Below are 14,975 nucleotides of genomic sequence, written 5' to 3'. Positions count from 1 at the left end.
TCGACCATGGGCCGATATTACTACCACTATATTCGAGATCCAACCCAGTCCCTGCAGGTAGCAGCACCGCTCAGCAGGCAATGTTCAATATTGAACAGACTAGCTGAAGGCGTTTAAATGAAAGTGTCGACAAGCAACATTCAAACGACGCTCAGAGAGCTTGCCGTTACTGCCACCCGGCTCTCTCACTCTACATGCGCTCCGAGAACACCATTGCATAAAGCAGTCGATCTTTCGTTTCACTAGAAATATTTGACAAAGACTCGTTTCGACTAGCCGTAGAACATAACATTGTTCCAAAACAACAACAATGGAACTTGTTTCAAACCGAAAGGTCAAACGAAAGGTTCGCTACTGAAACGCTGCATTGAGCGAGGCAGCGAGGCCATTTCGCTTGGAGAGAATTCGTTCAGGTCAGCGAAATACTACAGGTATCCGTGAAAGAAGTTGAGATGCGAAGCACGACCACAACTGAAGAATCCGTTCACGTAGGCTGCAACGCATGCCCGGCTGACATGAGCACTTGGTGACGAATAAAAAAAATCGAGCTACAACAGGTTCTTCAAGTAAATAATCAGCTCTCCACACTGACACCGATAAGGGAGCAAAGTGATGTGGAAAAGTACGATATTCGTCTGAAGGTGCGTGTTACCAAAATGTCTGGCTTGTTATGTAAAATGCGAAATGCCTAGGTGTGTCTGTCGTTTTCTTGTCGTTGTGTTTCTCATGTAAAGCGTAGCCGTTAACCACGAAATTTTTTTCCGTCCTGAGTAGCTCGTGTCCCTGTGCGAATGGGCAGAATAAGTTAGATTTAGGGCAGCGACACACCTCACTTAGCAATGTACGCCACCAAGCTATCAAGAAATTCTTTTGTGTGGACCCTGGTATCAATGCTGAAAGAGTTTCCATTTGAGAGCAAAGTACTGTTCGTGTACATGTAATGTTTGTTTCTCTGACGTTAGTGTACCACTAGTCATTTGAGACAATTGACCCGACGCTTCCATTTTAGAACAAAGGACAAAACAAAGATGTGAAAAGAGAAGGAGAACAGTTTGAGGAAAAAGGGATAGGGGTGCGGGAGAAAGCCTTAAGGAATATGGCACAGGGAACTACAGGCAACAAATATTAGACAGAGGCGACAAATATGGACGTGAGCTATACCACGGTTTGCTCTTGCCAGAGCCCACAAAAGCCAGCAGGGTAGATGAAGTGAAAGAGAGTAAGAGAGTATTTTGCTAAGTGCTTTGCTTTGCGAGAACAGAAAGTGCGGCAACGCTGGCGTTTGAGGAGCTCAACAAAGACGAACGGACAACAGAGAACACGAGACGCGGACAGTACGAGTTTGGCAAAGTAAGGAAGCCTGCAAGAGTGTTGGGAGAAAGAAGACGAGAAAGACACGTGGTGGGCACACTTCATCGCAACAACTGCGAGGCAAGGGCGGTGTAAATTATTTGCGTTTCTGCTCAACGCAGTTAGGACCTCCCAAGCATCGAAGTCGTTGCGGCCGGGAGAGGGAGGGGGCAGCGGGGTACAGAGAAGTAACACGGCACAAAGAAGTATCAAGAAGCAGGGAATCTGTGCAGTGCAGCCAAGTTCGTGGAGATTTCAATCCAATACTGCGCAATAACGTTACCGCACATCTACTTGCTATAGAGCACTCTATCATCCAGAATCAGGAAGGCTTAAATTGCACGCTTCGCCTCGAACTTGGCTGCCCGTCTCTGAAGATGACCGCGGGCCCTTGTGTAAGTTGTCGTGTAGTTTGTGTGTGTTGTCTTCTAGAGCGGGTCTCCTTCTACTGTCATCATTTAGGCACGGCCAACGACGACACCGCCGAGCCTCGTGGACTCGTAGGCGGCGGCAGCGTCTGGTCCGGAAAGTGCGCTGGAGGTGAAGGTGGTATCAGCGGCTGGCCTGGACTCGGTACCGGGCTCGTTGGTGACCACATCGGCCCTGTAGCCGAACTCGTCAGCCACGTAGGTGACCACACGGGTGCGCCCGTCACCGAGGCTCAGGGAGTAACGGCCGGACACGCGGCCGCTGCCGTCACCGGTCTCCTCGTGGCCGTGGCTGCCCTCGATGTCGTTGGAGACGTAGCCGAAGGAGTACGGCTGGGGCACCTCCACGGGGGCGGCTACGACAGCCGGTGGTGCAGCCACAAACGTCTGGGCACTCTGGAAAAGTAAGTAGCAAAAACTGGTTGACTTGATCAGTATTCGCTGCAGAACTTGAGAGAGAGAGAGAGAGAACAAGGAGAGGATAGGCAGGAAGGTCCACCAGATGAGCGCCCGGTTTGCTACCCTACACTTGGGGTAAGGGAAATGGGGAATGGAAAGAACTTAACTTTTCTATAAATGTGCGGTACCAACCGGCTTGTGGCGGCGTGTGATATTAAAAAACAAAACAAAAAAAGAAACAGGAAGCTTCTGCAACGGCAGTGACGTCCGGGATTTGTCAACGGATCAGAGTCAAGAGTTTGAAGCTTCAAATGATCGCTAGCACCGCAGACAAGCACATCGTTTCGGTTTAGTAGTTAATGGTCTTGGGGCAACTCTAGTAACTAAATTTACCACATTGTCATCAGTTAATAAGCGACGAAATTGGTGCGTAAAAAAAAGCATAAGTAGGTTGCCAACGCTAGCGAAAGCTTCATTTCCAGCATGAGTTAAGGCTTGTCAGTAGGTTACACAAGGTGGCAGTGGCAGACGTTCCTTGTGTAAACAGTCCTTAAAAAATGGGACTAATTGGTTGAAAGCCTCGATGGTGAATTCATCGTCTGCCCATCATTCGTAGTAATAGATCTAACGGGTAGCAAAACAAATGGCAAATCGGTGTATTTTTCGCATAGTTCAAATTGAAGTTGCGTCACTTCAGTTTACTTTGCGCTCGTAAAGTACGCACTGTGCAAGTTATCGAGCTTTCGTGGACGAATAAATTCAGAAAAGCGAAGCATAAATGCGTTTCCCCTCAACAGAGGCTTACTGAATTTTTGGTTCGCGGCCTCGGACAAATCTATACATTAAAAAAGAGGTCGAAAGGTTGACAGCTATCTCTTTAGCTGGAATTCCAGCCGCGCCAACCTAAGGTAAAATTCAAACCGCCTGAAAGGAACGGGAATGCGTAATAGACCATAAAACACCTCGCTGCCTATCTTCTCATCGTGCGAGTACAGTTTATCGAGCTTAGCACGGTGAGAGAGCAGGTCAGCGGGCATCCAGTAGCCAACGTATCCAACGCGGTATCACAGTACGGCCCCGATTTCGGTAATTCTATGGAAAAAGAAAACCAAAAAAAAACAAGAACAGAAGAACGTAAAAAGAAGATGGCTCGCATAAAGCGAGCTTCCGTTAGCCGCAATTCGTTGGCCAAACACGGCAGCTTTAGGAAAACGCTAACGGCCGCGCGACCTGAGGAAGCCTCAGGGGTTCGGGATTAATCTTAATTACTTACGGTTTCAAGGACCAGGTAGGCGCTGCATGCGAGAACGGCGAGTATCACGTGCTGAAGGACGTCGACGCAGGTTCGAGGCACGAGTCGTCGTGATGTGACCGAAATGGCGATGAGTAGACGACGGCCATTCGTCCGCCAGGAAGGAATGCGATGCAAGAAAATACAAGAAAAAGAGGAAGAAAAGAGCGCACAGTTAGAGACCATATCGCCAGATTTGCTGACGCTTTTTCATTCGCAGCCACGCTATTTTTCGTTTCCTCTCGTTTTTGCCCACTTACATATGGAACAGGTGCGAATGAGGTTTCCAAAGTACAATTTGCCAGTCTGACATTTTTTTCCGATGCTTAGGTGTCGTCGATATATATCTGTCTTTCTTACTCGCGATTTTCTTTTTAACCTTGAGCGCAGTAAGCTGTGGACGGCCTCATTTTGCGAGAGGAAGAGCGTATTTGCGGTGCGAATTTGGCAACTCAAGTCACGAAAGTGGCCGTTCTTATTCAGCTTCGTTCACTTTGCATTACGTTTTCAGCGCAGGCTAAGGTCGTCTTTATATTTGCGAATGCAGTCTAAACGCTTTCTTTGTTAGCAAAGAATGTAATAGATTAGGACAGTAAGTGTCATAATTTACGGCGTCATGAGTAGCGGTGACGACACCCGTATTTCCCTTTTGAGGTTCTTTCCAAGAATGCTGAGCCCAGCTGCAATACCCCGATTCAAGCTTTTCATAGCGTCACGCATTACATTACGTAAGTTACAGAGACTGCTGAAACCAACATATGTAAAGTCGTTATGGCATTTCCACACGCTACCAACATAGCATAAACGCGCCTTTTCCTGCAGACAGCCTTTCCAAGCTGGCAGACGTTCGCGTGTTATCCTTTACCTCTTACATACCTCCACGTTAAAGAGTCGAATAACTAAAAGGATAGTTGCCTGAATAGTTAACTTGCTAACCTACACTGCAGTTAAACGCTCCTCTCCAACACGGCCTCAATCAAGCCGCTTATAACCGCTCCAATTATGCAGTGAGCGGACGGTCAGCTTAGCTTGCATACCGAATAATACTGTTGCCTTCGAGGAAAAAAAGAGGGCCTGAGCGGGCCGCTTCGATAGGCTCCTGTTTGTTGCTCGCCGCGAATCGCTTACCTTGTACATGATTTCTTTTTCCTTCGTCGCGCCTCAGAAGGCAATTCTCCCGCAGAAGACAGAGAAGCTAAGGGGAACAGAAGAAGGAGACAGCTCTGCACGGTCTTGTTCACGCACCAGTGTTTCGCTTATATAGGGCGATCCCCCTTCTCGAAGAGGCCCCTCCTACCATTCGGCATCGGGATCCAATGGCAGTCGTCCCGACCCAGTAAGATATTGTCTTCGGATTCCCAAATTTGCATATATCTCCCCCTCTTTGTCGAATTCGGTTAATTTCTCAAGCACGGGGTGTGAGTGAAAGAAGAACAACAATCTCAGCCGCATCTCCTTGTGATCGCGTTTCCCTCCGTTGTACACATACACACACGCCCGCCCGGCCGGCTTTCGCCTTTCGAGGTGAGAGCGTACGCTGGGGGCGCCTCTTTTATTCTGTGGAGATAAAAGAAAGGACGAGCAGCACGGCACGGAGCAAAGCACAGCGGTAACGACGATTCCAGGCGAAACCACGAACGCCGGGTGACCCTCAAGAATCGGCGTCGACCGCATATCGGGATCCCTTCCACCGCGCGTCGCCGATGCCGATGAAACCCCCCCCCCCCCCCCCTCCCCCCGCCTTTGTAAGCGATTGTCATCGCAGCCCTATGGAAAAAACGCAACCTCGCAGTTCCGATTCATCGCTTTGTGTGTACTCTTTTTTACCTTCTTCTCCCACCTCCGGTTTGTTTCACATCTCCTATTTATTTATTTTTTATTTTATTTTTCTTGGGGCGCAGCATTGCGCTTGTTGAGAAGGGCGTAAAAGAAAAGACGCCCTCGAAATCGCGATACCTTTTCGGCACGCTTTATGCCTCTCCGTCGCTTTCTCGACTTTCGTGGGGTATGCGCTTTTGTAGTCATCTTGAGTACTTGCGTGGTCCCTCTTTCTGCATGCCTACCGCAATATAATGCACCCCTCCGAAAGAGGTATCAGGTTTGGTGTTGAAATGAGCAGCGACTGAAGTGCTATGCCATGGGGAAGCTGAAATTTCAGCGAGGGCAAGGCCTTTAAGTTAGTGAACACAGAAGCCAGGATAAGAAGCGAAACATGAGTGGTTTTCAAAGGTCGCGGCATAATACAATCTGTTTACATAGTCATTTCTTTGCGTTCGGGAAGCTAGGGCGGTTGCTAAAGTAGTTAAGTTGTCGTTAAGCAAGCAAGAACAAAAAGGGAAGAGTAAAAAAAAAAAAACACCTAGCGCATGTTTCATTTTGGATAGGCTCCATCCGACATGAACGCATCATGCGTGAATTGGCTCTGCGTTCTAAATAAAAATTAAGCGCCAGGAATACGAAACAGATGCCTGCTTCTTTTTTTTCCCGCTTGGGTAGCCACGCGGCATAATGTCAGCATGGAACTAAACATAAGCATGCAGGCCCGTTTTATGTTACAATTATGTCAGTCACAAGGTCCACGCAGTATGTCATCGCTGGTTGCAAGAGCACATTTGCGGGAACAATGCCTGAACCGATGAAGGTATGGAAGACGTAAGTACTCATAGAACCCTGCTGAGTATGGGGCTGTACGAGGCGCCCAGCTCCCGAACTGGCAGTATGAACTTCTGGCTAGCTTTCGATTGGCTCTCAACGTGAAGGCCACGAACAGGTCGCAAGTTGAAACGATCATCGTCGAAGAAAGTGCGCTGTGTTCGTTGACATCTTTCGGAGCTTGCACCTTCACACTGCTGAAACACCGTTTGCATTTGTGGCGACTTTATAACTTGTGGCAACCGAAGAAGCACTCTACCCTCAGTTTAGTGTATGACTAGTTCAACAACATCCTGGTAGCTCTTGATACCATGAATTAATGAGTTCCAGAACTATGGTGTTCATTCGGTGCATGTGTTCACTGGCGCATGTCAAGCATGTGGTTGCACATTATATATCACATACAAGAAATTCTCGCACACTAGATATCGCGTACAAGTCCAGCTTTCCTATTTGTGTGCAGAAGTAGTTTTTGTCTCAGAGATGTTATTTGGTTTTTAAGCAATGTTTAAAGCCCTTGGCATTCCTTAAACTGCCAGGTTCATGAAACCCTGTAGTACAAGGATCCTGCTAGATCTCTACAGCATTTACTCTATCCACAAAATTCGTAACGTACTGCTCCTGAAAATCCCAGTTCAATTTATTTGGATATTCTCTGAAGAAATGCTGACGTAAAAGCTCGGTACAAGAAGAAACACAAAATAAACATAACTGCTCCTGTTTATTCGGTCTTTCTTATGCTGCTCTGTGTGTCTTTTCCGCCAGTATTTGTTCTGACAAACATGCATCAACAAACCCATCGAGCCGAAATTCTTCTAAGTCGTTTGAATATATTCACTATGAACAGTCACGACAATTAGGCTGCTTGCATAGTGCTGACACAAAAGTGACCAAAAATGACACAAAAATGACCCTCTCAATAAAAATGACTCCAAGGACTTATGTCATGTGTTTGTGTGATCGAAGGAAAAGAAACAGCTCCGACAAAGAAAGCACTGAAAACATTCGTTTATTTTTACACGCGATCACTGATGTATGTCAACATTAGCTCGCACTTCTGACCTATAGAGACAGAGAACGACATGCTCAGTTCTCGAGTAAGAGCCAAGTGAACAAAAGTACATTTAGTAATACAAGATTTGGTTTCAAACATTTCAACAACAACCCTGTTTTTAATCTCCAAGCATACAACAGTATTTCGCGCTAGCGCACAGTTTGCGTTGTCCGTTTATTAATACCACAATGCGAATCGTGTTGGGGATATTTCATAAACGAGCAATAGACATGTGCGAGAAAGAAAGAAGCGTTTTTACAGCTTGCTGGCGCACTACCATGGTGGGTTCCTAATTGAGGCTCCAAGCTACACTAAGCTTTCAAGCGGAAACAAGCTATTTCTCATGCCGCACAATATCTCATAAGCGCGTATAACATAAGACAATATGATATAAGCACGTTCTGTACATAAGCATGCTCTCGTCGCAGATGACATTAGCGGTTAGTGGCACCAACTCTATCTAAAAAAAAAAAAAGCCATCCCGAATACCGTAATCCCATAAAATGATATGGGCTTATATAGGGTCTTTATTTTTACCGCTAAAATACATTAAAAAAATCACCCGTGGCATATAGCACGATTCAACTTCTCCAGATGGTTTACTCTCAGATATGGACGTTATTTGCACGATATATCAAAATGAACACTACTAATTACTCATGTTTCGTTAATCATCTTTAAAACTAATTACATTAGAGCACATATTGCAATTTACGAATTGTAGACATTGACTTTGAAAGTTATATCCACTTTGAACGAATCCTAAATATGACACGCTTCGAGATACGCGGTCCCAAACTTTGCAACACAACGCATTGATGTTCCGGTAACTTACGAGCTTCAATGAAGAAAAAGGTATTCTGTTTAAAAAGTAAGTGGATAACAGCGCATTTTGTTTTACCGCACATTTGTCAGCGCGTATCTCAAAACTGGAGCTGGTTTCAAATTTTGTTCCAAGATGGATGTGCCTTGTGAAGCCACTGACTCAAGTCGTAAATTGCAATATGTGTGCTCAAGTAATTATTTATACGGTTTATTAGTGTACCTTCAATTATACAATTATTCATTTTGATTTCGAGTGCTAGTAATGCCCAACTCTTCGAGTAATCTTCTTGCTCAATGATTTGTGCTATATTACACAGGCAAGCTTTAACAATTCTGTTAACCCGTATAAGATCAAACAGGCTTTCAAATAGGATACCATGTGATTATATAGGATTACGAATATCAGGCCTACAGGACCTATGTTTTTTTTCCCAGTATAGAAAATTCTATAAGAAATATCAGCCCTCGAAATGATATGAGAAAAAGTAATCATCTATGAAAGGGAAGAACAAGCATTGTACATATACTTTCTTACTTACAATTCCGTAGTCATTAAACTTCAGGTACTTGTAACAGCGACAATTTCGCAGCGCGAAAGCTTTCTAAAAACTTAGTTTCTTTTGATGCCTAAGCATTCAGTCAAGAATTGAAAGGAGCGTTGGGGAGCCGTCTTTCCTTGCGAATTACGTGCTCGCGTCTTCAACTTTAACATCTACACGAAGCTCAAATCTTTAATCAATTCCACGTTCTGCGTTCGTCATTGTGGTCTGATTTCGCACACCTTTTGACGAAAATATTTCTTAAAAATTCTTTTTGACACTTCTTTCCATCAGGAACACAAACTTTGCTCAAGCCGAACAGGTAAGTTTCATGGGAACATTAAATAGCTACATGCAACGATATCATTGCGAGCAAGATCTTCGCACAGGCATACATTTTCAACAGCATTTGTTCCTAACACCTACAAAGTTATCAGAAATATTTTGAGATAAAGCGCCACTCTCCCGCACTGCCATCATCAACACGCGGACACAGTTAATACGGCACTCCGTCTGCACAAGATTTCATGCGCCCGCCTAGCAAGATACGTTTATACTGGCACACCATTTTTACAGGGCCATTGAGGAAAGCCTCAGCTGAAGCCAACATCTCGACAAGGGCACTTGTTCTCGTGGTCATTTACTTATACTAGACAAAAGCGTTTTCAGAATAAGTACATAATAGCTTACTTATGTTCGGCAAGTAAGCAGCCATGTATTTACCTTATTCATTCACTGATTAACAGCGTACTTGTCGAAAATTTCTCCAGGGGATGAACCTTGTCGAAACGTTGGCTCGGGGCTAAGGCTTTCGGCAAGGCGATATGTGTAATGGCTACTTGTCATCAGGACGAACGGAACAAGTGGTACGTAGTTAAGCACCAACAGCCTGTGGGCTGTTTGGTGCATAACTACGTGTGGGTGAACTTGTCTTCGAAGAGTAAGCAACCAAGAGCTTCCGTTGTTGACCCACTGTTCAAAACTCCACGTTCCTGAGACCCATTTGTATTGTAACGATATTTCAGGTATCTCAAGGCATCACATTGAGATAGCATCTGTGTCGCTAGATCTAAAACGTTCGGCTTGTAAATGTATAATCCGACTTCGAGTACTGCACAATCTTTCCAGGGACATTACGCAATGACACCGTAAGAAGTATAGGTGACGAAGTGTCCTCCATGCAAACTGTAAACGTACTTGTTCATGGGAGGAGATATGTTCATGAGATAGTGTCCAACTTTCTATGTACTACACGAGTCCTTCGAAAACATAAAAGCTTTGTCGACGCTTCTGAGCATCAGTATGCGACAAGAAGGTTCCATTAACAATGCGGATTCGTCGCCGCATTTCCCCATTGTAGAGTGCAGGAGTATATAATGTCACGATTAAGCCGCTCTCCAGCAGCGACCGCTGGACCTACACTACTTCAACATAGCTGCAGCTTTCAATAAACCGTGAGGATGAAAGCGCCTGGAAATCCAATTTCATCTCCTATCTTTCCATATTTCTTTGACGACAGAAAACCCGGGTTCTAACATTGTGTTTCCCAGCTCTCTACTAAATTAAAAGACGATGGCGGCACTGTAATGAAATTTTGGATTAAATAAGACTTAGTGGTGGCCTCTTGCAGCAATGAAATTTAGGAAGATTCCTTATCACAGTTAGTGCAAATGCACAGCGTCCTACCACGTTTGCGATGCTGCTCTCAATTTCAGCAGCTTCAGACTTTTTTGAAATGGCTGATTACTACTCGTGAAATGCCCTTGCGTAATCCAGGCTAAATGCTTTGGCATGCTCGGCAATTTATATAACATATAACCCATTATCTGGATAGTTCACTCACTTGTAACCAACACAAAGTATTGAGAATTAATAAAAAAATTCAAAGAGATCGCATATCAAAAAGCTCCGGTCCTGTCAGTTATTTATCCGAGACGTTTTGACACAGCGCCACCATATTGTTCGGTTTGGTACATGATTCCAGTAGAATTCGATCACTATGGTGAATAGCTAAAATGAGAATGCCCACATAAAATAGCTCTCTATAGGTTCTGGCGCGATGAATATGCAGGGGTGCACGCGGCTCCAGAATATAACAAATGCGAGTGATTTAGGCAAACATATCTCGGCATGCTAGCAAGAGTACAGTCACTGAAGACACATCCAACCCCGGCGATCAGATACCACCCTTGCTTTAACCGCAATAAAAAACAGGCGGAAGGTAACAATCCTACAATCAATGATGTCAAAGCTCACCTCCCGTATGTTGTGGTTATCATATCAGTGCTAGTAGAGCACAGTGTTGCTTTCAGCAATTAAGGCAGCAGTTAGAACTAATCAATACAAATTACCTTAATTTGAGTTGCTTTGATGGGGGTGCAGTATGCAACTCGAATTACAGAAACAGAAAGCAACATGAACAGCTTCAGTGAGAACAAAAAAGGGTTCTATCACCTGGCCCTATTGCGCTTTTGCGAGCTATACAAATTCTTCCATGGCATGGACTAGAAAGAAAAGCAGGCTTATATAGGTCAAAGAAACAAACAACTTCGAACTTTACGCTCGCACCGTTGGTGCCCTGCCACAAATGTTTGCCCCACCCCTTCCCTATAATGAATTAACACACAAGTATGCACCTCTGCCGGTTGCACAGGAAACACGAAATGCACACGAAACGTTTCCTGCGCGCCCCGACTCCAGGCTACTCCAGGCTATGGATCATAATAGACGATTTCGTCCCTCTGTGCGGGCAGGTATCCTGGCGCCCTCATATCCGACGGCGCCGCCCACCGCTCTACGTTTGAAGACGCAGCGGCAGCGCGCCTAGGAGCCGAGTGCCTCGAAGCTTCAGCCCGACTCATGGACCTGTGCGCGGCCCTCGCTGCGTCTGGTCCGGACAGCGCCTGAGAGTGGACGACCACGCCCGATGAGCTGGAAGACTCGGTGCCCTGCTCGTTAGTTGAGATGCCCGCGCGGAAGCCGTCTTTGTCAGCCACGTACTTCACCACGCGCATGCGACCGTCCGCGAGGGCGATGCGGTACGAGCCGCGCACGGTGCCGTGCTCGTCCCGGGTCTCCTGTCGGCCATGGGAGCCACCTTTGTCGGAGCTGCCGTACACGAAGCTGTACGGAGCCGGGGGATCGAGATTGTTGGCCTGCGTACGTCGACAGGTCAGAGAGGAGGGAGCGAAAGAAAGATAACAGTGCGAGACTTTAGCGAAACATCATGATGAAAGCATTACAATTAGCTGGTCTTGCTCGTACATTTAACTAAGACTGCAGCGGTATGAAAAGGAAGTGGAGACGTCGAGAGATACCGGCATACGCACAAGGAAAAGAAAGAAAGATATACGCACAAAAAAGACATGACACTTAAAGCAAGCTTAAATATATGTCCGAAGAATGATCGTTAACAATTTTTAAAGGTATATACAAAGGAGGCGTCGAGACGTCATTCCAGGGGCATTAGTCACTCCAAGGCCGAAAAAAAAGTCACGAAACTGAAGCTAACCGCAAGGACCCCTTGAGGTCATTGTTCCTGCTACCGATCTCACACTGGTAAACCGCAAGCTGAGGCAAAACGCGAGTCTATTATTCTGGCGTACCAAGACGCTATATATCCGCTAAGCGTATGAAATTAACATTTTCATATTTCACGCCCTCTAAATCCTCTGAAATCATTACCATCGTGACCTCGCGAGCAGAAAGGTCATATCAAATCATTCCTCGGTCAAGACAGCATACGAGACTTGATGTTCACATTCATTTCAGTGCTGCTGATGAAGGGAGGATTTTCGTGCTGTTAGGCCACTCATGTACGACTTCAGATATAATGGCTTAACATGCTAAATTCCTCAGCAAAATATCATCGGGCGTTCGCGTTTAATTCTGGTGCCCTTTACGTCTACGCATACCAATAAGCGGTCAGATAAAGCTGACAGTCACGTTGCTAGACACATTAGCCCCTTAAAGGCTGGCCGTCTGATAAAGGCGGTGCTCTTACAGGCGCACGTAACAAACTATAAAACAGGCACTTACCCTGACCCGAGACGGCCTATCTCGCGTCTCATCCCCGAAGTCTCCGGCACAGCTTGCCCGTGTGGCGATAGCGCATAGCACGAAGAGGGACGCCTGCAAACGAAGAAATATCGCAACACCAGCGTGAGAGTAGCGGAAGGTCAGAAGCTTTATATATCCTTGAACAGAAGTCTCACGAGATGGTTCTGGTACTTCACATCACAAGGCAACATAATTGTAACAAGTCAGTTGGCCCTCACAGAAGCAACGTTTCCAGCCACCGAGTTGCCGATAAATATAATACATTGTTTGTTCTCTAAAACATAAGACAGAGAAAGCAAATACGCCTATATAATAGTTTCGTTCACGGACGCCGATTTCTGAGCGAATTGCAGTAAGGTGCCAAGCACGAAACTTAATCATAGATCATACCTTACATGTTGATCTTGCTAAAAAACGCTTGCGCAACAAGATTGCAAAATATGTTCTTCATTGCTGCCATCCGGAATTCTCTCCCTATAGTTGTTCTGGGTGTGATGCCTGCCAGAACAAATCTGAGACTGCTGTTCCGTACGTTGAGAAGCGCTTCGGAGTGGCAATGACCTCGCTGTGTAGCCACAAACATGTAGCCATACAAATCTACTTAAGTTTACTACTTAAAATCTACTTAACAGCGTTCAAAGGTGACGTCATCCACACTATATGCAATCGAAGTGTACTGTCGAACTTCGCACAAGCACCTAGTTATCAGGGCTCAAATAAATCTTCGTCACATATATCTGCCAAAGCGCTACGAATTTAGGACATGATACTATCATTCAATGGCGGCCCGGTGCCTTATCCGCCTATCACTGCACACAGTGAATGCTCACGTGATTGTCCGAAGCAGATTGTCCGAAGCAGACCATGTGTGTTCGATGCTTATGTGAGAAGGCTGTTCATGTGCTTCTCCGCAGACTTGCCTGCTTCGATCTGCACCTTCAATCTCCACGAAACGGTCTAATTGCTAAGCCGGATCGACGCCAGATCATTCTCAGTAACTAAGATTCTTGGAGCGCGACCAGGGTATTTTCATCGTAAAAAAGGCTACATTAGTTTTCCTAACCTTGCAGTCATTGGAATGAAGCGCTACGTTTTAAGTACGCACGCGGTGTCGACTTCCATGCGCGTGAATCACCTGTTCTCTCTTGATTTCTACGTCCATATTTGGCCTTTCTATGCCTTTTCTAGTATTGGGTAGCCAACCAAACATTCGAATGGCTGACATCCTTGGGCTTCATTTTTTATCCTCAGTGAACGCTGTCACTGATACTCACACCATATGTTCGCAAGAAAACTGATGTAAAACATACAGAAAAAGTCTTTAAAAAAACGGAATAGGAAGAATACTTGTTTAAAACGCTCCGACACCAAAGGAATGAGGAGGCCTTTCCGATTCTAAGATATTTTCAGATGCACGATGAGCGGTTTCTTCGACCTAACCGAAGAAAGACGCTTTCTCAACCATTCACAAACCGCACGCGCATTCATCCACTCTGGACCTGCCTAGTGAAGACGAGCAGTCACGCGAACTATCAGAAGCCTTCTTAATTTTTCTACCACAGCGTGTCCGCGGCCGCTTAAGCAAAAGCAGCGTCAGCAACGTTCCTGGCGAGCACGCCCGGTGGGCCACACAACACCGAGGACAACCTGGACGTATAGTCGAGCCTACACTACGACAGTCGTGTCAAGCGACTAAGCCATGCAGACCTGGACCAGAGGACAACGGCGGTTGCAAAACGCCCTCCAGCGTGTGTGCAAGCGACGCAAGCATGGAACACGGACAACCGCTGCGCGATGTCGCGACACGAGGGCTGACCGCGGAGGCGCACGACTTCGTCCCTTACCTTGAACATCTCGCGCGCTTCGACGACGATTCGGACAAACACTGCTGACAAGCGCGGCAACTGATGACGTCTCACGCCGGCGCTCGGCGTTTTATACACATTCCAGCGCAGAATACACGAGTTTGCAAAACAGCTATTGCGCACGCGTCCAACGGGCGGGCTTACTCGAATCATGGGAGGTGAAGGAGAAGGCAGGGATGACGGCAGACACTCGTGTGGAAGTGGGAGATGAGTGAAACCTGTCGGCTTTAGTGTTCACGCTCCGTCAGCGACTCATGACTTCCGGGACATGTGGGAAAAAAAAATAACGCGCGGCTCGCGCGCGCTAGTTCTGTGCGAATGTTGTGCATTGGAGCTCGCGTTGGCTGTGACCCTCGTTTCGAAAGCGCCAGAATCGGAGCCAAACACTTGATCTCTCAGGCGCAGCGACCTTCTTCGACATTAGGAAAAGGGGAGTTTTGTCGCGGGTAGCCAGGCGTGACGCAACGCTGACAGAGGAGTCTGACGTAAGGTTTTCAGCGCTGCTTCCGCGAC

The 14,975-nt window shown here is 46.3% G+C and overlaps 2 protein-coding genes across 3 annotated transcripts; both read right to left on the bottom strand.

Annotated features, from left to right (window-relative positions):
* Window positions 1-207: 207 nt before the first annotated feature.
* On the bottom strand, window positions 208-4,743 carry LOC119460769 (cuticle protein 10.9-like). The gene is made up of 3 exons (XM_037721856.2): window positions 4,597-4,743; window positions 3,451-3,501; window positions 208-2,174 (listed from the first exon to the last, which is right to left on the bottom strand). Exons 1-3 carry the CDS (start codon window positions 4,603-4,605, stop codon window positions 1,809-1,811), a joined length of 426 nt encoding a protein of 141 aa, XP_037577784.2. The 5' UTR covers window positions 4,606-4,743; the 3' UTR covers window positions 208-1,808.
* Window positions 4,744-7,112: 2,369 nt separating this feature from the next.
* On the bottom strand, window positions 7,113-14,646 carry LOC119461992 (adult-specific rigid cuticular protein 15.5). Of its 2 annotated transcripts, none has more exons than XM_049671804.1 (3): window positions 14,607-14,646; window positions 12,577-12,669; window positions 7,113-11,693 (listed from the first exon to the last, which is right to left on the bottom strand). In XM_049671804.1, the coding sequence occupies exons 1-3, from the start codon at window positions 14,613-14,615 to the stop codon at window positions 11,250-11,252; spliced, it is 546 nt and encodes a 181-aa protein (XP_049527761.1). In that variant the 5' UTR covers window positions 14,616-14,646; the 3' UTR covers window positions 7,113-11,249. The 2 variants fall into 2 exon arrangements, with proteins under 2 accessions (XP_049527761.1, XP_037579278.2); XM_037723350.2 differs by lacking the exon at window positions 14,607-14,646 and adding an exon at window positions 14,442-14,583.
* Window positions 14,647-14,975: the final 329 nt, after the last annotated feature.

This window comes from Dermacentor silvarum, chromosome 8 (assembly GCF_013339745.2).
Source record: "Dermacentor silvarum isolate Dsil-2018 chromosome 8, BIME_Dsil_1.4, whole genome shotgun sequence".
In the NCBI taxonomy this organism is placed as follows: domain Eukaryota; kingdom Metazoa; phylum Arthropoda; class Arachnida; order Ixodida; family Ixodidae; genus Dermacentor; species Dermacentor silvarum.
Note: the sequence above shows the minus strand (reverse complement) of the source record. Positions and strands in the feature narration are given on the sequence as shown.